We start from the raw sequence: 24,173 nt of genomic DNA, 5'->3' as shown, positions 1-24,173 counted from the left end.
CAAATTCAAAATGGCAGGGTCCCTTCGTGATAGTCACAATAATAGTTGAATCGTGCATATGTCCCCTGTGTTGTCTTTCAGCCAGATCTATTTTCTGTACATATGCGCGTGTGCGCGCACACACACACGCAAATGATTTGGAGTGCTCCATTATCTTCTTTCGGAGCAACTTAAGTTGCGTTTTCCATGAAGTTCCATGCACATAACCAAACTTGCACATCTTTCTCTTGAAATTGAAGCACCTTGCATTTTCTCTGTTCCTAATTGCCTATATAGTGGCGAAAAAGCTCCCCTTTCATGATAACTGGGCGGCTTTAAGATTTGTTTAAAAATATCCTACATCCTGCAGTAACAAAAACATCTTTGCTCCCTAGGAAAGCTGATGAGAAAAAAGGATTTTATTATAAGGCTTATTTAGCAATACATTCTGATTCAAGTGATAAGGGCATATCCTCCATGAGCTAAATCACATAGCTAAATCACTTCATAGAACAGTCCAAATATGCATTTAATGTCTTGTGCCAAAAGACAGCGTCATGCGTTGTTTTCTTTTTAATGATCAAATGTAGACTCCCAAAGATTGATCAGTGGTGATTCTGAAGCTGTCTTCTTGCCAATCAATCTAGATAATTATGAAAAAGCATATATTTATGAAGATAACAATGTTCAGTGAGCGGTAAATATCAGGCATGTCTAGACCACAAATTTGTATCAGTTTCATGCCATTTTAAAGGCTTGTATCCAAAGAATCTCAAGAAACATACCTCAAGAGATGCTACCACCATGAGGTATTATCCTACACACCAACAGAGAACTAAGTTTGCTAAGGCTGTGAACACACTATATCTTTAAAGCCTGTCTAAAGCACACAACTTGCACACATTCAGCTTTATGAATGTGTCAAAAAATAAATAAACCTAAAATGGAAAGTGATCAGGGTTGTGGGAAAAATGACTTGGGAAATCTCACCTGCCATGGAGCCCAATGTGTTTTGACTATACACAATTTTGGCTTTAGCTGCAAACCCCCATGTGAGCTGTGGGCTTAATGTATAGCAAAAGCTTTTGGAGGGAGAGGCTCCCGTGGAGCAGTTCAATGAGGACGAAATATGCTCAGTGGGTATGAAATGCTGGCTGGCTGCTGGAGGGAGGATTGGAAAACCAAATGCGAGGACTGAAAGAGAAGGAATGGAATAGAATATACTGGAAGAAGGCACAGCATGCTGGCTGGATCCATGAATGCGAGCACTCCATATTACGTCATTTTATTACAGGACCAACCTGTATGTATACATTATCCAGCATGTTATTGTATATAGTGGTACCTCCGGTTGTGAACTTAATCCATTCCAGAGGTCCGTTCATAACCAGAAACCGCTCGTAACATGAGGCATGCTTTCGCTAATGGCACCCCTCTGCTGCCACACCACCGGAGTGTGATTTCTGCTCACATCCTGGGGCAAAGGTCACAACAAGGAGACCTACTTTGGAGTTAGCGGAGCACATAACCCAAAGGATACGTAAGGGGGTATGTAACACGAAGTACAACTGTACAGCACTAGTTTTCTGTTTAAAACAAAGGTGCTGGAACTCACCAAGAATGTTTCCTTTGTTCTCTTATAATAGCAATGGCGCCCACCTGAGAGGTTCCGGCTGAAAAAAGCCCTGATTGTACAGAGGCCAGGCTTGATTTGCCTGTTGCAATTACAGTAATACCTCCGCGAACGTCCGCCTCGTCTAGCGTCCATTCCAGCGAATGTCCATGTCAAACCTGGAAGTACCAGAAAGGGTTACTTCCGGGTTTGCCGCTCACACATGCGCAGAAGTGCTAAATCATTCATCACTCATGCACAGAAGCGCAAACCGCTCTGCGCGCATGTGCAGACGCAATGCTTTGCCCTGTGTTCTTTTCAGCTAGCGGTCAGGGCTCCGGAATAGATCCTGGTCGCAAAACAAGGTACGACTGTAGTCAGGTTCTTGGTTCACTCAGCAAAGTGTAAACGCTACCTGAACTGGGTCATTAAATGGGCTCCATTTAATTAATTAGTACACCAATGGGCAGTTCATCTAGTTTAGGTGTGAAGAACCTTTCTCCAGGCACCAGCCATTTCCAACAATCCATGGGTCCAAAATGCCAATCATCTGACTACAAAGAAATAGATCTCAGTCCAGCTCACCATTTCCTCTATTCTTCATCGTCTGCATTATTCTGCTCCTTCTTCTTCTTCTTCTTCTGACCTTTCTTCTTCTTATTCTCGTCTCTCTTCTGCTCTTTGCTCTGCTGACTTTGGTCTTCATTCAATATTTTCTGAAAATGCAGTGTTAATGTGTGTTTATACACACCCACAAACCACTTTCAAGATCTTCGGATCATTCTGACGCTGTCCCTCAAGTTCAGCAACATGTTATTCTAGTTTATGTTTATTGCTTTGAGAGGTATATATCCAAAAGACAGTTTTAGCACAGGGATTCCATGACCTTTTATAAGCTCTGTGCTAAATATCCACATACCATTTTTTAAAGCATTGGAGGGAACTACTTGCGCTGGCAAAGATTGCTTTGAACACGGTGGGTACAGAATTTTCTCAATAGAGAAATAAATATTGCAGGGTCCAACAAGGGGGCTTGCATTTACTTTTTGAGCACGCCAAGGTCTTCCTTAACCCCCAAAACATTGAGGGCAAAGCCTACACTCTCTCAGATTACCCTGAATGCTTTGGATATTAAGGAAGATTCTATGCCCACTCCACCCAGCCAGCTCATTAAGATGAAATGATAATGGAACAGGCTTGTTTTCTCCTCTTCCAGAGTAAGACCCGAACCAATGGATTCAAGTTACAAGAAAAGAGATTCCGATGCAACATCAGGAATAACTTTATGATAGTAAGAACTGTAAGATAGTGGAACGGACTCCCTTGGAAGGTGATGGCCTCCCTTTCCTTGGAGGTTTGTAAGCAGAGGTTGGGTGGTCATATGTCATGGGTGCTTTAGATGACATTCCTGCATGGCAGGGGATTAGATGGCCATCAGGGTTCCTCCAGAGTCTATGCTTGTATGATAGGGTTGCCATACGGTCAGAATTTCCTGGACATAGCAGGAAAATGGCAGTTGGAAACAGCATCTGAGTGGAAATCGCTGAAATGTCTGGGAAAATGCAAACATATGGCAAGCCATGTCGGAAGTCTAGATTTTGGCGAATTTCCTTAACAATAGCTCAAAAAGTCAATTTTAAGATTTTGCACAACCACTTTGGGCAAAACTAAAAAAAAAAAAAAAGCTAAAAGCTCAACAACTTTTGTGTCTGAATTTTTTACTTTTGGGCAACCCTATATTCTATGATAAATAGAATTGCCCTGTTCTCCCTCCCCTGGGTCCATGAATTACCGTAGCTTTCTTTTATTTACTGGGAAAGCTCATTTGCTCCTCACGATTGTATGGGAGAATATACAGTGGTACCTCGGGTTAAGTACTTAATTCGTTCTGGAGGTCCGTTCTTAACCTGAAACTGTTCTTAACCTGAACCACCAATTTAGCTAATGGGGCCTCCTGCTGCTGCTGTGCCACCGGAGCACGATTTCTGTTCTCATCCTGAAGCAAAGTTCTTAACCCGAAGTACTATTTCTGGGTTAGCGGAGTCTGTAACCTGAAGCGTATGTAACCCGAGGTACCGCTGTAAAGGCAAAACGTAGGAAAGTGATTGTTATGTACTGAATTGAATAGGATCCAAACTGCAACAGTCTGATTGGTCCTAGAACAATAGGATCCAAAAGGCAGCAGTCTGATTGGTCCTAGAACAATAGGATTCAGAATGCAGCAGTCTGATTGGTCCTAGAACAATGCAGCAATATGATTGGCTGGCAGGAACCACCCAATCATGCTCCAGATAGAAGTGAATCCACAACCTGATTGGCTTACAGTAGAATTCCAGAATTAGCCAATCATGTGCAGCCCATTGTGTAAATAATGTATATAAAGCAGATACTTTGAGGGGACATTCATTCATTCCTCCTCACCACTATGAGCTGAATAAAGAGCATGAAATCACTTTGCGACTCTGAGTATATTTCAGTGATGGTCAGAAATATAAGAGTATTGTTGCTTCCTGGACAATGACAAGTGAATAAGGGCAAGGATCAGAATGACTCTTTCCTTAGAGTGCAGAAAGAATGTATTTGCTGTGGCAACCGGAATTCATGACAATCTCTTCCCTTTCGCATGCCCACTCACATTGAATCTACACTTTGGGCTTTTCATGACATGCGTTTGGGTACCTTAATATCTTTAGACAGAAACTCACATTTTTGTCTTTATCGTCTTGCCCAGTTTTCTGTAAAGCAAAGGGTTACTTCTAAACATCAGCATTTCAAAGAAAAACAGAGAGCAGTGCAGCACAGGAGGTCAAGGGTGGAATTCAACACCATGCTCTTCCAATCACTCTGCATCTGCAAGCATTTCTTTCAACTTGCCAAGTGGAATAATCCCCCTTTTCTCTATCTGCACACTGTTCTAGGACATATCCCACCCCCCCAAAGCCAATTTCAGGGGATGTGTGGGGCACAGGAGTGAAGCCTTGTTGTGCAAGTGGGAGTCCTTGTGCAAGGGTGAATCTAACTCAAAGTGCAAAGTGTTGTAAACAAAATCTGCCCTTTCTCCCTTATGGGGTATCCAAGAGACCGTATAGAGTCCTTACGTGGGTTACCTATCGGTAGGAGAAAATAACAGAGGCCAACCAGAGAATATTGAGAAGCAAAGCAGCTAGTAAGCCTGATCTTTATTGATGTGTTGCAACAGGGTGCTCTCCTCACACGCAGGAGGACAGAGGAGGACCTAGAACAAAGGTGTGCCTGCCCTTATATAGACATTTTAAATTCCCTGCCCTGGAGTTCAAGACCACCCCTCCATACATCATACATACATCACAGAAGGGGTGTAACCCAAGACCACCCCCCCACAAACATCATACCTACATCACAGAAAAGGCGGCCTACAACAGAAATTTGAATGTTGTTGTTTTTCCTGTCTGCCAGGTTATCTGATAATGCCTTATCTGATTGCCTTTCCTGGTAGCCTGCCCATTCCTTTGAAATGGTGATTACTAAATTCCTGTAAAAAGGAAGGTTTTTTTCACCTCCTCCCTCCTTGCAGAGAAACATTTGGTCAGCTTGGGAGGCAAAATGGTTTCAGGACTGTCTTCCTGTGCTGCTTCAGACATGTGGTTTATATATTTATGTATATGTTTGCTTGGTACATTTATGAACATTTATTTTATATCTAAGACCTTAAAATTATTATTACAATAGCAGAAGGATACTTTACAGCGCTGAATTCTGAACCATTTTAAGATACCTTGCCCTGTCTAGGTGGAGGCAAAACAACATTCCCACCCACCCAATTTTATGGAATTGGTATAAGGAGAGGAAAATCACATTAAAATATATATCTAGGAGGATGCCAGAAATCTCAAAAGAGCTGGGTTTGTCATTTAGATCCCTCCAGGGTTCTGCAAAATCCAATATTTCGTTAAGGAAAATCAGTTCTGTACTGAAAGACAATGGCATGGAATAAATAACTGAAAGCAGGGGAGGACTAATGAGACTTACCACTCCAATATTGAAATTTATACCTGCCTGGAAGAAAAGAGACAGGGGTTAATGTATATATGTTTCTTTGGCTGGCCTACATTTCATGAGACAAAAAGGATCTTCCAAACTGGATTATTTGATGTACGATTCTTTGTATGACAGCAGCTGTTACATTTCTTTCACTCCATTCTGCTCCTTCTCTGCATCACCCCCTAGGATGATGTTTACAATCCCTAGGAACTGTTTAAAATAAGCATATGTTGATGCTGGGTAGCCATATTAAGCTGTGTTATTACCATTGCTCTGTAGCTCAGTGTCAGTGCTGCCAACTCCAATTGGTAGCTTCTTTTTAGGACCTTAGGTAGGGATGGCCAAATCTGTCAGTAAGTCTGTTTCTCATTTTTTCTAATCAAATAAGTTTTTCTAATCTAATCAGTATGCGATTTTTTATTTTTTAAAAAAAGAATCCTAATGGAAATCTATCAGCATTTGAGTGCACCTTTTTCGAACAGATATACTTTAATGCAATATTTTTGCAATCAATTTTTCCTAATATAATGCATAGGGTTTTTTGTTTAAAAAATGAATACTCTTTTTTGATACACTTTCCCTTAAAGTTCACTTTTTTTCGTTTGGAGAACATTGTTGCAAAATTTAAAAATGTGTTTTGGTTCTTTTATTACTTTGGGAAATCCCCCCCCCCCCCATCTTAAGCATTGAACCTTTTGCAGGCCTGCTACTAGATTTCCTTTTAATTGGGACTACCAACGATTGTAATCTTCTTCTTCTTCATCATCATCATCATCTATACATACATCACATTCCCCAAAACGTAACTCACCATAAGTAGAAGTCTCAAGCAAATGGACCCTTGGACTGGCTGAAATCCTGGAATTTCACATCCTTTATTCACTTCTACAATCTATAGTTAAAACCGTAGTCGAAATGATTCAGAATAATGTAACAAATATTTCAGATTTCCCATTTATCCCCATTTACTAGAAATTTAGCATTATGGCACAACTTGCTACATCTTCCCAGGGAGGGAGGTATTCTTTTATGCCAATCATTCTTTTATGCCAAAGTATTCTCTTTGCAGTTGTCCAAGCTGACATGGCTTTATTCCAAGTAGAACAGCCACACATTGTTAAAAAGGAGGAAATGCACCAGCCAAAAAAGAGGACAAAGGGGGACACAGATTTTAATAAAATTTGTGCAACCTCATTTATATGTGTAAATCTGAATTTAGTAATACTTGCTGTAATTTAAATAGAAACGTGAGGTTTCCAGGACCTAGCTGTTGATGGCAACTTAAAGACCACTTCTGTCCCTTATTAGGGTTCTTTAACTTTAAACTAGGTTTCAGCTGGACAAAGAGACGACTGTCCTCTGGTAGCCCTTCAAACAGGGAATGGTCCTCTGTAAAGTAGGGCACACGGCTGCCCTAATTCCAAGATGGCCTGTGGGTGAGCTGATTACTCTGGTGTCACCTGGCTGAAATAAATTTGAGTCAGGATGAAAATTAAACCTGAATGCTTTTGGGGTGGGGTGAGGGGAAGGAGACTGACCCATTTATATCCCACGACAATTGTGGTCAGCAATGGTGAGTATCACATTGCAGAAATGAATTGGCACCAATTTGCTGCCTGGAAACATCAGTTGTCATTTATTCTAACGTCTAAGCCTAAGGTGGCACTCAGCTGAGTTAAACTCAGAAATGAATGGGCCTAACTTGGCTGTGTTCATTAATTCCAATGGGTCTACTCTGAGTAAAAGTTGAATACAATCCCTATGTTCAGAGTTCGTTTTTCCTGGCGCATTGACTGTGATCTAAGATTTCAGAAGCTGCTGTTCTCACCATATTTTAAACTTTATAGTAACAATTTCATGGGGCCAGCCCCCACCTTATATCTGCTGCTTATTTTTTAAAAGGCTGAAGCAAAATAAAGACAGGGCCTTCCATATATTACAGCAGAAATAATTACGTTTTAAAAATATGTCTTGGTGCACTACTATCAAAACTGAAACAAATAATAACTACTATAAATGTAAGTTGTGGATCTTACTGCACTCGATTTCTCATTATAATGGCAGAATACAGTTTAGCTTATTCAGCCTTAACAAGATGGACACATCTGTGACCCTATAATGCATGTAAATGCATACTTTGATTAACAGGCTAGCAAAATTGTATCTGGGTATCTACTTCCACTTTTTGTTGTTTTTTCTTGTCTTCCTAGATGTTTTTTAAAGAAAAGAAAAGAAAAAAAGAAAAAAGTTATTATTTTGCTTCCACAGTGGAATTTTAAGTACAAGAAGAACATGAAAAGTTCATGGAAAACCACAGGCCATATTCTTATAACAGAAATCAAGTTCAGGAAAATGTCTCCCATTTGTGGACAAACTATGCCAGAACACACCTAGATCATTCACACACACCTAGAACTGTCCTAGATAACCCTTTGAAACAGGGTTGGAAGTTCCGGAACAACCCATAACAATAATCCTGTAAGTTCCCATCTAAAGTCACCCATCAGCCTAACCTTTTTTGTTACTGGAACAGCCTTGGACACCCCCAGTGCCAGAAAACAGACGAAAAGCACACCAGCCAGGAATGGCAGCCTCATTGCATCCAGATCTAGCCTCTTCACAGCAGGTTTTGTGTTATCAAGAATGCACTGTTAGGTTACCCAGTTCTGATTTCTGTTTGTCTTTATATCCTATACAGAGCCACACAGCCTGGAAAGGCAGCCCAATGGATCCTTCTCTAATGATAGCCCTCCCCTTTCCCTGTCCTATATGACTGTCTTGCCCCCCACCCACCTCAGTTCCTCGTGGCTTTCAAAGTTCTCCGTCTTTCATTCTTCTCCTTATCTCTCCTGGCATTCACGATGCCTTAAGCAATACCATTTTAGGAAAAGGACTCTTGCATACATGGCTGTCTAAAAGTCTGTCAAAGGTCTCTGAGCTCAGTTGCGTAAGAGGCAAGAAGTCCTGAGGTGGGCCTCAAGTGTATTAAAATGGCTGATCAAGAGTGGCGGTTGGGGACTTGAATGAAAGATCTTCCATGAGCACCGAAGTTCTTCCATGAACTTCGACAAGGCCCCTGGCAACTCCTAGGCACGTTCCATATTACCCATGGCACCATGGATTGTAGATAGATACAAATAAGCACATGTTGATGACAGGAATGCATATTAACTTCATGGACCTCGTCCACCCACTGTTCCACATTCAGCACATGTCTTCTCCTCAGAAAGAGCCATGGCATATCCCCCATCAGAGCTGCTTCATAGCCTCACATGTGGATCACAGCCTTCCTACAGGAACCGGGGCATTCTTCTGAAACCAAAGTTTTCACACAGCTAATGCAGAATGCTGCAGCTAATAATACTTCTTTAAAATCTGAGTAACAAGAGCATTTCACAAGGGAGGGAAACATAGAGCCACATGGGCAAGGATAGTCACTACAATAGCCAGGTCTCAAGCAGCAACACTATGAGTTGTCCTCATTGCTCAGATCCATATGAGAAACAGCAGATGTTTATTTGATTCCCAATCCTCTGTAATGCAGATTCTACTATCTGCATTTCCTGATGGCAACAATAATTTTGAAAGTCTTCTAGCATGCCTGCTTCACCAAGAATGCTAATAGGTTGTTAGAATATTAAATGAAATTTCTTTATTTGCCGTTGTTTTTTGAGGAAGCTTTCAAATGTAACCTATTACCCTCATTAAAAAAGGACAGTTTAGATTAGCCTTTGCCAACCTGATATCCTCCAGATGTTCCGGACTAAAACTCCCATGGCTGATGGGAGTTGTAGTCTGAGGGACACCAGGTTGGCAAAAGCTGGTTTAGATGGCAGGTTGTTTGGAGCAGCAATTTTAAAAACAAACAGTTCTTTTAGTCTACTACAGTAAAATATTTTGTTACCCTATCTAGTTAACAGCTGTTGGTGGGATGATTGGTAAGGCCACAACAACTTCTTATAAACTCTCATTTCTTTTCATTTCACCATTACCAACATATATAGAGTGGTAGGAAACAAAAATAGAATAATGATGTTTTAGAAGGACTTGCGTGAATTTACTTGACAGGGCTGATATTAAATTGAATTGTACATACTAGAATGGGAAATTCTGGACTTAGTATTCAGAAGATCTTGGGCAAATACGCTTGGCAGTTAATAACAGAAGTATTTTGGGTGTCATCCTAGGTGCACTCACTTGGGGAAAAGTTCAATTGAAATTAGTGGGATTTACTTTTGAGTAGATGCACACAGTACCGGATTGCTGAGTGGATCTTCTGTATGGTCAGAAAGACAAGCAAACAGTGGAAAAAGAGCTTTGCTAGATTTTATAAGGTAATTTTTTAAGAGCCTCGTGAATAAGACAGGAGTTTATGATATGAGAAAGAATGTTCTGAATGCTGCCATAAATGTGTATTCAAGACCTAAATTTATTGCTCAGTTAGACATCGGCTTGGATTCTGAGATAAGTTAACAAGGAAGTTGGTGGAAGGAGAGTTTCCCATCCCTTACTCCCCAAGCAACTACATGAAGTGCCACGAGGCACCTCTTTAATAATTTGGGGTGGCGTGTGAGAGGCTGTTGGGAAGGAAGGAATCATTCCAAAATTGGAGACGCCTCCAATCTCCCCTGCCCCCAGTATGGACTTAAAGATTTCTTCCAGTTTATTTTTCCATGCATTCTTTTAAAAATCTTGACCTTTTTAATGGGTTGTTAGGTCCTGAAATATTTATGGATAAAAATGTCACTTTAGTATTTTGGGGGGGTTGATATATAAACATGAAACCATTCTATCCCAAAATTAGCATTTTTAGATCTTGTGTCTGTTTCCCATGTATTTTATGCCGTAAGTCACTTGTGGACACCTTTCATATGTGTGAAGAATAAATAGAATATATAAGAATAAAACCAAAAGAACTATCAGAAAAGAACAAAAGGTGAAGAAAGCAGGAGATATCCTATCTAGAAATAGTACAATTTAATCTGATGGATTTTATACATATATCAAATTCCTCTTCTTGGAAATCTTCTTGTACCCATGTCTTCTACCTTCAACATACCTGCTTCAACCTCATCAGAATGCCAACAATTCCATACATTTCTTAGATTCAGTAGATCTTTTGGTCGGTGTTTTGCTTTTAAGCTTAATAGTAACTTAAAAGGGAAACAGCATGTATTCTTCCAGATTCTATATTGCCAGCTTTTGAAATTAATTGAATACTGCACTCTTTCAGCCCCTAATACTGAAATTTAGATCATATTAATGAGCTCTCCAACAAAATATGGCAGTCGAGAGTGCTCCTCTTCTTCGTTCCCAGTCCCCTTTTTCAAACATAAATTCTTGCTCTATGCCACCATACTTTTGTTTTTAAACTGTTTACAGTTTTATGTTCAGGCTGCAACTGCTGTTCCAAACCATTTCTCATTTCCACAAAAGCCCCACAGGAAGCTGGGATCCGGCATTGACTGTAAGTATGTGGAAATGGCTACGTCAGAAAGAAGCAGACCTGAACATCTGTGATATAAAAAGTTATGGGGTTTTAGCAGGAAACTATGAGACATGCACTGATTGCAGTCAGAGCAATATTACCGGTCCATAACATTTAAAGGTTTACGTCGGGAGCACAAATGTTCACGAATGCCCAATAAAATGGACATCTGGAAAGTCCCTCAGTCAACATCCCATGGCCATTGAGCACGCTCCGTCCATGTTGAACCAAAATTGACAGATTCATCAATCCTTATCCCAGGATTAACACATTACAGTTGAGTAACCTGAATGCTTATCATAGCTTTGCTATTTGCAGGGGAGTAAAGACCTATTTATTTTGTTCCACCAGTTCTGTTTGTGCTGTTCTTTTTCCTTTGATGTATTTATTTATTTATTGTAATTGCTAATTATAGTTTTAAATTGTTAAATTGTTATTGTTTTTAAATCGTGTCTTCATTGTTACTGTGAAACACTTTGAGAAGCATCATGGCCGAAATGTGGCACACCAGTATTGTAAATAAAAACGTATAGATAAGTAAATGTTCATAGCTTTCTTCATAAGGCTACAGGGTCTAACTCTCTCAGTAATGCTGCCCGTATGCAAGCTTTGCACTTGATGAAATGAACTGTGTAAACTACTCTCTCTGGACAAATACATTTTATACTGTGGACCAGAAGAGGGTGTTAGAGTTATAACTACCAAAAAGAGAGGCATTATTATTTAATATAGTGAGGGAGCTGGCAAGTAGATCTCTAAAAAACCAAGTGATTGTTTTCTTCCACATATAAAGTGGCATTAAAGAATTGTAACCCAATGATTCTTTATACATGGACTGACAGAACTTCCAATAATAAATGTTCTCCTAATTGTGGAATTCGATGCCTAATTCCTTGTGATTAAGTCCCACTGAACTCAGTAATTTTCTGAGTAAATAATAAATAATAAAAAGTGCTGTAAAACGTGTACAGTAATTTTCACTATCATTGTCTAGGGGCTCCTGTTAAGGTCTATGTTGTTGGATTTACTGCACCAACTATTAAAAATGTTCTGCTTTAATCTGTGGAATTTCAAATTTTGGTGTTTTTCTTTTTATTTAAACGGGCATAGGATGTGCCTGGGAAGAGAGGGGAAGGCAGGGGAAGGCAGGGGGCTAATGACAGTGGTTTTTGGTAGGTGGCAGGTGGTATGGGAGGGTGCAGAACAGGTGACACACAGCACAGGCAGTTGGTGACTGTACAGTGCGCCAGCCCCTCCTCCAGCCTGGGGAATTGTGGCTGTCCTATCAGCCAACCCTCAAGTCTGTGGCTGCTGTTTTGAATGACAGGTCATTTTGGAGTAAGACCTCTCTCATCCATGATCTGAATAGGAATGAGGAGACCAATCTGGTCTCTATCATTATCACTGAGACTTAGGTGGGTGAACAGGGTGGAGTTGTGAATCAGCTATACAGGTGCAAATACAACGTATTAAGTGTGTTTTAAGTGCATTATACAAATGTGACACTAGATGACGATGGTGAGTGAATTCAATATATTTTTCAAAACGCTTTTAAAAAAAGCATTTTCACAGTGTTTTTTATATGTGTCTAGAGTCCACCTTGCTCTCATTCAGCTGTGCCCACCTGGGTACTTAGTGCAGCACCAGGGCAGGTCTGATGGTCAGGGAGGAGGAGATGCTGTGGTCTAATAGAAATTCTTGTCAACAAAGGTCCGTATAGTAAAAGCTATGATTTTCCCAGTAGTGATGTATGCAAGTGAGAGCTGGACCATAAAGAAGGCTGATCGCCGAAGAATTGATGATTTTGAATTATGGTGCTGGAGGAGACTCTTGAGAGTCCCATGGACTGCAAGAAGATCAAACCTATCCATTCTGAAGGAAATTAGCCCTGAGTACTCACTGGAAGGACAGATCGTGAAGCTGAGGCTCCAATACTTTGGCCACCTCATGAGAAAAGAAGACTCCCTGGAAAAGACCCTGATGTTGGGAAAGATTGAGGGCACAAGGAGAAGGGGACGACAGAGGACGAGACGGTTGGACAGTGTTCTCGAAGCTACAAACATGAGTCTGACCAAACTGCGGGAGGCAGTGGAAGACAGGAATGCCTGGCGTGCTCTGGTCAATGGGGTCACAAAGAGTCAGACACGACTAAACGACTAAACAACAAATAGAAATTCTCTGTCTTCTCTTCAGGCTGTGTGTGTGTGTGTGTGTGTGTGTGTGTGTGTGTGACATTGGGCATTCGGGTTGGATTAGGGACTCTGATGGTTTACTGCTCAGTGGTCTCCCTGACTGAGCTGACTGAGCTGGTCTCAGAGGTGGTGTTGGGGACTCCTAGACTGCTGCTGGTTTTGTGGGACTTTCATGCTGGTGAGACTGGCTCTGGGGTGGTTCAGGATCTCTTGGCTGCCATGACGATGGGGCTGTTCCAACATGTCATTGGCCCAATGCATGTGGAAGGCCACATTCTGGACCTTCTTTCTCTCAACTAGGCAGGAAAAGAAGGACCTGAAAGTGGGGGGTATTGATATTAGCCCCTTTTCATGGTCAGATCACTTCCTGTTGAGATTTAGCCCAGCAGCACCTTTTCCCCTCTGCAGCAGAGGGGGACCTGTTAAGGCGGCCTGCCCTCAGAAGCTAATGGATCTTACTGGTTTCCTGTCGACTCTAGGATTTTCCAGTTGAGATGAGTGGTACTCCTGTCGAAGCCCTGGCTGACCTGTGGAACATCTAAATGACTTGGGCCACATGAGCGCCTCTGAGCTCCCTCTCCTGCTTTGTGGTGTCTAATGGGCTCCCTGGTATTCTCCAGAGCTCAGGGCGAGTAAACTAATGACTTAAAACCAGGTACACATTCAAACTGAGCCTCTTCAGTTGAGTTTAGTCATGCCAGCCCAGGTCTCTTTTTCTGTAGCAACTGATAATGCTTTCAGACCTTGAAAGAGAACCTGACCTTTGGAATTCTGCTCAATTCTTGTGGGGCAACTTTATCCTATATGCTCTTGATTATCAGTGATGGGTTGATTAGATGTCTTTCTTAGTTAATGATTTCTTCCGATGGGCCTAAATTAGCAGGCACCAGCTGGCACTGTAGGAAAACCTTTCATCAGGAAAAGATTCTTGGGCAATTGAGGTCACGCAACTTATCACAACAAACTTGCTCTCAATAGATGCCTTTAGAAAGAATTCATTGACCTCAAACAAAATCTGCTCTGGGAGCTAAAACGCATGGTCAAGAGAACCACATGGAACATCTCCTACGTGGCTGAAACATTTCAGATTGCAGATTGGGAGGCATGGGTCTCAGTGGTCCCCTCTGTGCATGGACACCCCACCCAGAAAAGAAAACATACCAGAGGAAAAGGTTGTAGGCTGGTTTTCTAAAAGAGAAGCTAGTTTTTTAAGTACAGCTTGTTTCTATGTGGAGAGCATGCAGACATGTGTTTTCTCGCTTCCCCTCTTTGTGGTTGTTGTTCGACTCTCCATGACCCCATGAACCAGAGCATGCCTTGGAAACTCTCACTTTCTTCTCAAAGCTTCTCCTTTTTTATGTCCATGGAGTTTTCCTGGCAAAATACTAGAGTGGTTTGCCAGTTCCTTCTCCAGGTGGATCACATTTAGTCTAAACTCTCGGCTATGACCTGTCCGTCTTGGGTGGCCCTGCACGGCATAGCTCAGAGCTTCTTGGAGTTCTTCAAGCCCCTTCGCCACGACAAGGCAGTGATTCATGAAGGGGATCTTTGTGGTAGACTCCAATAAAAGCTTTCCCATATGATTCTCCTGACTGCTTCAGCTCCAAGTGGCAGCATTTACAAGGTCCCCCATGCAGTTGTAAACCACTCACTCCCTATGCACCTTTCCAACCACAATGGCACTTTTCTGGTCCCCAGCTATTGCCAATTCTGCTGTGTGTGTGCTGTATACCCATGTTTAATTGAAGCCATGTTGATCAGAGGGAAAGAATGCAGGAAGGCGGAGGAAAGGCTGACACACTCAAGGGGCAATGAAGCAATGGTCACGCACACTCAAGGGGCAATGGTCACGCACGGGCTTCAGCTTATAGCTCTCCATTCTGGGCACCTTGGTGTGCATCTAGTTCATCCCTGTCTTTGATCTCCAGCAGCAGAAGCAAGGCATGGGCATTGAGGGCCAACTCCAGTTGGTTGGAGCATGGTGCTGATAATGCCAAAGTTGCAGGTTCAATCCCTTGTATGGGACAGCTGCAAATTCCTGCATTGCAGGGGGTTGGACTAGATGATCACCAAGGTCCCTTCCAACTCTACGATTCTATGATCACACACTTTGGATTTCTTTTTTGGTTGGGCACCCACCTGATGCTAAGATCCCCAGGCTGAGTAACTTGCAAATAACAAATCCTCTGTCTCTGCACAATCTCTTCTCCTGGGTTCTCATTTTGCCGCTTACAGAACTGAATGGAGGAGTTCCTATTGGGAGCCATATATTGCATGGTTGAAAATCATTGCTGATAACAAAGAATGTCACAGTTCAGGTGCCAAGACCTGTTTCTTAACTGCAGCAATGAAATCGATAGGATGTGCCAAGAGTATGGTTGATCCTCATTTAGCTAGCTGGCTAAAACACAGGGAAGTGCTTATCTTATCTCTTAGAATATCGTTTGAGAATTGCAGCTGAAATGTACCTGACAAAGTCCAGCCTGGCATCCTGCCTGCTAAATAGTTCCAGTCAACATTCATCCAATCAACTTAATATAGCAACTTCCTCCCCTCACTAGTAGAGCAATTTTGATCTCACAGATGGGATAGAAATATGAATGGGAATAGTGGGGCTCTTGGCTGCAAATATACATTTATAGTTTCAACTTCCCCAGTGGTGCTGTATCCAAAATTTCAGCTGCAAATTATATACACACTATTCTTTTAAAGCAGGTTCAAAGCAGTTTTCTCCTCAAAACATTCTGGACACTGTAGTTTGTCAAGGGTTTCTGGGAATTTGAATTCTGTGAGGGATAAACTACAGTGCCCAGATTGCTTTGAGGAGGGGAAATATGCTTTGAATGTGGTTTAAGGGCACAGAATAGGCCTTCACCATGTTGGCGCCCCACTTCTGGAATGCTGTCCCAAGGAAGGCACCATGATTACTTAGCTTTTCTACATTTCTTGCATTTTTCCACCAGGCCTTTGTATTTTAGTAATCTACGGGCTCCTTCTCTCTTGAGGTAATGTAACCCTGAAGCTACAGACCTGCTCCTTCTGGGGGAGTGCAATCTCATCTAGAAGAGGCCATCTCTCTACTTCTTGGACCCAAGAACTTGGAACACAAAGCAGCTCTGTCTTATCAGCATTCTACTTCAATTTACTGGCCCATATCCAGTCCTTCACCATGTTCAAGCCCTGGTCTACCACCTGCACGGCAACTCCTGATTCATATGGAACAGACAGATAGAGCTTAGTATTATCTGCATATTGATGACATCTCATGTATATCTCCGAAGGACAGCTCCCAGCATTTCCAGATAGATGTGGGATACAGGGGGCAAGGTGGAACCCTGCATTATGCCACAAGACAACTCCCATAGTGCAACAGCTCTCACTGTAACTACTTTCCGGAAATGACCCTGCAAGTAGAAACAGAACCACTTAGAAGGATGGCATGGTTAACAGTGTCAAAAGAAATCTAGAAATCTAAGAAATCCAGAACAAACAGGGTTGTACTTCTCCTATCTAGCTCCCAGCAAATGTGGGTGACCAAGGCAGTTTCAGTGTCATGAGCCGACTGGAAACCAACTGAAATGGGTCCAGATAATCAGTTTCTTTCAAGTATCCCTGAAGCTGGGCCACCACTCTTCTCCCACAATCACCTTGCCTCCAAAGTGGATATCCATCACTGGTGATAGTTGTTACACCAACCAAAGCATCACAAAATAGTGTGCAAGCTCCAGAACTCTTCATCAAGCTGAACAGTAAACAGAGTAATGGGTGGGTGGGGAGAGGAATCTTTTTTGGCTGATGCTGTAGCCAAACAATATTAAGATGAATGGGAAACGAGACAGTAAATATTCAAATGAAGCTCTTTATGTGCTGTGCAGGTATTAGGTTCCACCTGCTGGGAACAAAAAGCAGAACAATGACTAACTCCTCATTTCTGAAAATGTAACAAAATTGTTTAACCATTTAACCACCTGACAAAATGGTATGGAGAACTCAGAAGCTTGCCACACCAATTTTGTATATTTTGGTTGCTTTAATATTTTGGTATTGTCCTAAAACAAACTTTGGAATTCTACTCATATGTGATGCTTCTTCATATATTTAATCCAAGGGCTTCTTCAAATATTTAATCCAAGCACCCAGCCTACAGACAAGTGGAGTGGGACTTTTTTTAATTAAAAAAAATCATAATCATCAATGTTTGTTAAGTGTTTTAAATCAGTGGGCATTTAGAGAGTGCTGGAGAGGAGGAAGGAGTTAAGAAAGTATGTGTGGGACTTCAAGCGTAGTCTAGAACTGACTGAAGCCAAAAGTAGGTTGCTGAAGAGATATTATCATGCATGTTTGAATTGCTGGCAGCACACATTTCAAGTTCCTGATAGGTTCACAGAGATGTAAGAGCCGTTGTTCCTCAGAAAGTCAGTGTTGACTTTTTACTAGGCTTAGAGTGCTATACAGTGGTACCTCGGGTTAAGAACTTAATTCATTCTGGAGGTCCATTCTTAACCTGAAACTGTTCTTAACCTGAGGTACCACGTTAGCTAATGGGGCCTCCCGCTGCCGCTGCGCTGCCAGAGCATGATTTCTGTTCTCATCCTGAAGCAAAGTTCTTAACCTGGAGTACTATTTCTGGGTTAGTGGAGTCTGTAACCTGAAGCGTCTGTAACCCGAGGTACCACTGTACTTGCTACTCATGTGTAAGCTTTACTGAGTTTAGTGGGGCTGTATATAAAGTTGAGAGTATAGGATTCTCACCCCTGTTTAAAATACTTCGCCACCAATTTAGAAAATACACATGCTAAGATGTTGCTCTCAAACCAGTCCTGTGCTGAGCAGGCATGTCAATGTTTTTTGTTTTTTTTTTGCACTATTGAGACACAGACATCTTCAGCAGGAGAGGTAACTTAGTACAGTCTGATCTTGTTTGCCTTGGCTGACCTGACAAATTCAAACCAATTAGTTGCCCTATACTTAGATTGAATGCTCTGCACTTGTCTTTCCCGCCCTTATTATACAGAGTGGAACAGCTTCCAAACACCACCTGGGGTTGGTTGCAACAAGGCAGTATGAAGAAGCTTTGTGCTCTCTCTCCTTGGGTCAATATTTAATTTCTCTCAGCAGTAAGACACCGCAAAGAGGATTGATAAAAGTTTGCTAGTTCAAATAAGGACTTTCAATTAAACTAAACCCCCACCCTGATTCCTTTTCTCTCCGTGTTTTCTCTCTCTCTTTAAATCAACAGCCACAGTTTAATATGTTATTCAAAGCTGTACCTCAGAGAACTGTGGACTTGGGAACACTTACTCACTTCAGCTGGGTTTTCACAGGCACTCTTTGCAACAGGGTAAATAATCAGTTTTAGAAGCTAAATCTTATAGGGCCATGTGACTAAATTGCACTTTAGTCAGCCACACCAGTGTGTGAATTGCTTTCAAGATAAGTGAAGGCATAAATCCCCCCCAGGGAACTAAGGAATACCTCAGGTTGAGCAGAAATCACCTCTGCGTTAAGCTCCCCTCTTACAGCAGATAAGCATGGCATTTGATGGCACCTGGAAGGTGGAGAAGAGTGAAAACTATGAGAAGTTCATGGAGGCGATGGGTAAGATCTGGATCCCCTTTGCCTCCTATGGCAATGTTTGTTATCACTGCTATTTGAAAGCTTGGTGGAGATGCTGCCCTTCTTTTCATGGTCTCCTTAGCCACTGATGTTCTGCTGCATTGCCTGCTACCTACTAAATCTCAGCTCTTCTATCCTTTAGAGGGAGCTTCCTGAAAAAGAAAAAAAAAACCTTGCCAGTAAATGAATCTTGCACAACCATTAGGGTTGCCTCTCCTCCTCCTCCTCCTATTCGTCCAACACGGGAGATGTAGTGATGTTGAAATGTTTTGCTAGGTTTTTTTCCCCGCCTGCAGAGGGAAAAAATATATTTAGCACTGTTGGCACGTTGCAACAAAGAATTCACTGGTCTTTATTTTTATCCTGCGCTTTTCTTGAAGCAGCTCAGCGTGGTGTGCGTAATTTATGCCCTTGCCACCACTGTTTTATCTTCACAAGCACCCCTGTGAGGTGGGATGGTTGATAAAGCACATTTGAAACACATTCTTTCCTTCAGAGAATTCTGGCAATGTAGTTTGCCCCTCAGTCACAATTCCCAGTACAGTGGTACCCCAGGTTAAGTACTTAATTTGTTCCAGAGGTCTGTTCTTAACCTGAAACTGTTCTTAACCTGAAGCACCACTTTAGCTAATGGGGTCTCCTGCTGCCACCGCATCGCCGGAGCATGATTTCTGTTCTTATCCTGAAGCAAAGTTCTTAACCTGAAGCACTATTTCTGGGTTAGCGGAGTCTGTAACCTGAAGCGTATGTAACCCGAGGTACCACTGTATCCCTTAACAAACTACAGTGCATATATATATATATGTATATATATATACACTGGTGGGGAAGAATGTGCTTCCTATGTGCTTTAAAGTTATAGTGTTTATGCAGCCAGTCACCCTGTGAGCTTCACGGCTAAGGAGATTTTTCAACTCAGGTTTTCAAGCTCTTGGGTTCACACACACACAAGCTCTTATCTTAGAAAGTTTACCTTTCCTCTTAATCGTGCTTGCAAAACTCAAGGCAATGATTTCCTGCTCTCATACTTTTCTAAGACTTAACATCTCCTTGAGCACTCAATGGAATATGCCATACGCCCGCTATACAGCATTTGCAGCCCTCAAGCTACTGTTGGGAGTCCAATTTTAAGAAAATTAAATTTATATACCGCCCCATATCCACAGGTCTCAGGGCAGTTCACAAGATTAAATCTCATCAACACCAGCCCTCTTCAACCCATACATTCACCATATAGGCCAGCCACGTATATGCAGCTTTCTTCAGTTGACTCTCACCCACTCCCAAAAAAACTTTCCCGCCCAATATTTGGTGCTTCCAAGTAAGGCCTTAATACTGCAAATGCATCATTGAGATATTCCAAATGGGTGGTTGATAGGAAAGAAATTCAATTCAGTTCACATTTGGAGGCAAACTTACCTAATCTACACTTTCTAAACACTGTATTTTACTCTGCAAACCACCTTGAGATCTTACGATGAAGTGCAGTATCTAAATAATAATAATAATAATAATAATTAATAAACAATACCCCCATTAAAAAGGAAGTCATATTTTTCTTAATTTTGCAATGCAATCCTCTAGTCAAGTAATGTGTGTGCAAAAGTGCACACGCTAGGGTAAGATGTGCATATAAAAATGAATATGTTAGTGAAAATAGCAAAGAAAAATGCTTTATAGTAGGGAAAGTTGCTTTGCAAACATGACCAATATTTGCATACCAAAATGTATCTATTAGGAGAAAACGTTGGTGAATTTTTGTGAAGGTAGCTTTTAATAGTTGCAAACTGATGTAAAAATGTGAAGAACTGAAGACTGGAAAAATGAGAAACAACAAATTATTTGGGACAGGTTTCTTTTTTTATTAAAAAATTTAGTGCATTTTCCAGGGAAAGGGAAAATCCAGATTAAATGAGAAGAAATGCAGGCTTTGATACTGACTATGCCAGGTACACACTGCAAAAAACTTGCATGCATGAGGAATGTACATTCCACAACAAACATCTGGAAGCAGCCCTACATAGCTGTTTCACGTTGAGCAGCATCAACTTATGCCTCCCCCAAGATGTTTTGCAATGATATCTTCCTTCCCCCTGGTTCAGAAGAATATAGAGAGCTACATAAATCAATTGCTGAATGGATTTACACTAATAAAGGCTCTTTTCAAAGAGAGCAGAACAGAAGGACAGAAAGTTATCTATGACCTCAGGGTTATTGAGGTAACAAATATTAAAGAGAAATGTCAAGAACCCAGCATTAGTTTATCCAATGTGCTTTCCAAGCCTTTGTCTATGGCATATTGCAGATCACATATGGTTCACACACTGCCTTAAAACCATGGCAGGCCAAGAGCATGGGGATATGCAGAAAGGATATCTAGAATGGGTGTATCTGAAGAAGTGTGCATGCACACGAAAGCTCATACCAAGAACTAACTTAGTTGGTCTTTAAGGTGCTACTGGAAGGAAATTTTTTTGTTTTGACTATGGCAGACCAACACGGCTACCTATCTGTAACTAGAATGGGTGTGTTAGAAGTGAACACCATAGAAAACTATTTCAGAGTTCAAAAAGAAGAGAGTCTTGGGTACAACTTGCTCAGTGCTAGCCTTCTATTAGTCAATTTGCTTCCTTTTTTTCTTTTTTAAAGAACATTCCTACTGGGTGTTTTACTTGCTACCCTCTTCCCTTCCCAGGTATTAATTTAGTAAAGAGAAAACTAGGGGCCCATGACAACCTGAAAATCATTATTCAACAAGACGGAAACAAATTCACCATCAAAGAATCCAGCAATTTCCGCACAATAGAGATAGTATTCAACCTGAAAGAGAATTTTGACTACAGCTTGGCTGACGGAACTGAACTCCATGTAAGACACCTGTTCTCCTGTGATGGTTTTGTTCCTGTGGGGCGAGTCTGCAGAGAGCAGTACACAACTGATTTGGTTTGGGGTGGTTTCTAGGAACGTTTAAGCTGAACTGTATTTTAAAATGTCCATGTCTTTATGTTGTAGGGCAACTGGGACCTGAAAGGCAGCCAACTTGTAGGCACATTCAACCGGAAAGATAACGGGAAGGAACTTAAGGCACTGAGAGAAATCGAAGGAGATGAAATGATTCAGGTACGTTCAGCAGGAAAAGCTAATGGATCTTCTTAAGTTTTATTTTCCTTTGCCAACAACAACAAAAATCATTTAGGTTCTTGACGAGGAACAAAGGAGTTGTTCTTAAATTCTGACCCTAAGCCAATTTCCTTGAAAGTACAATTTGCTTTCTGTTTAAAGGAAACAGGAAGGAGATACCTGTGTTTCCTCGGTGAATTGAAAGGGTTAGGATTACTACCTGTGGGAGACATTTATTCTTGGCCGTAAAAGTTCAGAACTTGTGTTACCTCAACCTGTTAAAAAAAAAGAAGATATTATAACAAGTGGGAGCCGCCACAGTACTCCTGTTCAGGGTGTCAGCCAGCGACTCACTCGATCAGACTTCTGCATGCCACCCCCAATTCCTTTTTTTCTGTGTCTTCACAATAAGCTTACCATATTTTTCGCCCTATAGGACGCACTTTTCCCCCTCCAAAAATGAAGGGGAAATGTGTGTGCGTCCTATGGGACGAATGCAGGGCTCCCGCGGCTTGCAGAGAGTTGCCTGCATGCTGAGCTCAGCGCACCCAGTCTTTGTGCAGCTCTCCTCAAGGCGCGGGAGCCCAGCGCTGGGCTCCTGCGGCTTGCGGAGAGTTGCCTGCATGCTGAAGCCTGGGCGTGCTGAGCTCAGTGCGCCCAGGCTTTGAGCTTTGCGCAGCTCTCCGCAAGCTGTGGGAGACCGGCGCGGGGCTCCCACGGCTTGCAGAGAGCTGCCTGTTCTGGGGCTGGGGTCAGGGGAAGCTCGGGCTTCCCCCGCCTCAGCCCCTCGCCTGGGGGAAAAATAATTTCCCCCCCTTTATTTCCCCCCCCCAAAAAAAATCTAGGTGCGCCTTATGGGATGGTGCGTCCTATAGGGCGAAAAATACGGTACTTATGGGGATGATTCCGGTAATTCTGGAAACCTCTGGGTTTCCCCAAACCTGCTGATACTGCCCTCTTGTGTTTCCAGTGCCATTTTGGCTAACCAACTTTTATTTTCTAAAATAATGCATAAACGGAAGCACAACCATCGTTTGAAATTCTCACTTCTCCAAATTTTGTAGGGCCTTTCTCTAGCCAAGTAATGTCTATGAAATGACAGATGCTAGAATAAAATGTGCATAAAAATGCATATGTTTCTGAAAATGTCATGCAAAAATGCATTACTAGCCAGTTGAGGGAGAGGGGAGTCCACCCACTTGCTGTCTTCCACAGATTGACTTCCTTTGTTCCCCTTAATGTCCCTCTAAATATGCATTGGGTGTGCTTAAATATAGGGTGTGGATCTGCTCAGTAACTTGCAGCATTTTCCTCTCCTCTCCTTCCTCTTCACACTCCAATAAGTAACATTCTGATTCTCTCTCTCTTTTTTTGTACTATTTCAGACTTACATCTATGAAGGAGTTACAGCAAAGAGAATCTTCAAGAGAGGCTGAACAACAGCCCAGGATTGAAATCTGAAATAAAACTGTACTTTATTTATGGCAACTGTAATTTCCCCACCGAGCACAAGAGTAATGGAGTTCTGATATGCTTGCCGACATACTATAACTGAAATGCAACTAATGTATGTTTATAATACCCGTGTCTGTTTAGATAAATCAGTCTTAGAGCAATACCATTTATCTACCTTTTATAAATAATGATGATGGTGTTGGTGGAAATAAACATTACTTCTACTCTGCTTTTTGGAAGCTGCATTTGTCTTTCATTATTGCACATGAATGTTGTTTTCTTTATTAAAAAACCACACAATTAGATCACTCCATTTACATAATGCAAACAATATGAGGGCACAACCCAGCACTTAAGTCCGTTTACTTGATCTGTCCTCCCCATTCCCTTGATGAACAGATTTACAAGTGATATTAATATTACCAGTTTAAAACATTTTTAAAAATTAAAAAATATTAGTAAAAGAGGTGAAAACATCAGCACCTATGTGTCTGGATAGGCTTGCCTAAGCAAAAAAATGTTTCAACCAGGCACCGAAAAGAGGACAGCAAAGGCAGTCGCTACACTAAAGTATCAATTTCTTACAACCGCAGAGCAAATAATATTGCAGATCACCTATTCAGCACTTGGATTTTCCCTTTGACACTTCTGCCCCTGAAGGAAAGAATGGGAAAAAAAGTCTATTGAAACA

At 41.6% G+C, this 24,173-nt stretch overlaps 1 protein-coding gene and 1 long non-coding RNA gene across 7 annotated transcripts; one reads left to right on the top strand and one right to left on the bottom strand.

Moving 5' to 3' along the window:
• Positions 1-380: 380 nt before the first annotated feature.
• On the bottom strand, positions 381-24,173 carry LOC309377776. Of its 6 annotated transcripts, XR_014171636.1 has the most exons (7): positions 22,915-23,406; positions 22,208-22,439; positions 6,423-6,503; positions 5,600-5,626; positions 4,297-4,326; positions 2,177-2,307; positions 381-622 (listed from the first exon to the last, which is right to left on the bottom strand). It is a non-coding gene; the product is annotated as an uncharacterized lncRNA (long non-coding RNA). The 6 variants fall into 6 exon arrangements; XR_014171634.1 differs by lacking the exons at positions 22,208-22,439; positions 22,915-23,406 and adding an exon at positions 24,098-24,173; XR_014171635.1 differs by lacking the exons at positions 22,208-22,439; positions 22,915-23,406 and adding an exon at positions 23,835-24,054.
• On the top strand, positions 18,726-23,711 carry FABP2 (fatty acid binding protein 2). The gene is made up of 4 exons (XM_081925495.1): positions 18,726-18,889; positions 21,603-21,775; positions 21,920-22,027; positions 23,413-23,711. Exons 1-4 carry the CDS (start codon positions 18,823-18,825, stop codon positions 23,461-23,463), a joined length of 399 nt encoding a protein of 132 aa, XP_081781621.1. The 5' UTR covers positions 18,726-18,822; the 3' UTR covers positions 23,464-23,711.

The sequence above is a fragment of the Podarcis melisellensis genome, assembly GCF_964234715.1.
Source record: "Podarcis melisellensis genome assembly, chromosome: 9".
NCBI lineage: Eukaryota > Metazoa > Chordata > Lepidosauria > Squamata > Lacertidae > Podarcis > Podarcis melisellensis.
Note: the sequence above shows the minus strand (reverse complement) of the source record. Positions and strands in the feature narration are given on the sequence as shown.

What these genes read in the sequence shown, in the direction of transcription:
- FABP2 (XM_081925495.1), top strand. Translation starts at nt 18,823, where the DNA reads ATGGCATTTGATGGCACCTGGAAGGTGGAGAAGAGTGAAAACTATGAG. An exon ending in CTGACGGAACTGAACTCCAT is followed by an intron (nt 21,776 to 21,919) that starts GTAAGACACCTG and finishes TTTATGTTGTAG; the next exon opens with GGCAACTGGGACCTGAAAGG. An exon ending in AAGGAGATGAAATGATTCAG is followed by an intron (nt 22,028 to 23,412) that starts GTACGTTCAGCA and finishes GTACTATTTCAG; the next exon opens with ACTTACATCTATGAAGGAGT.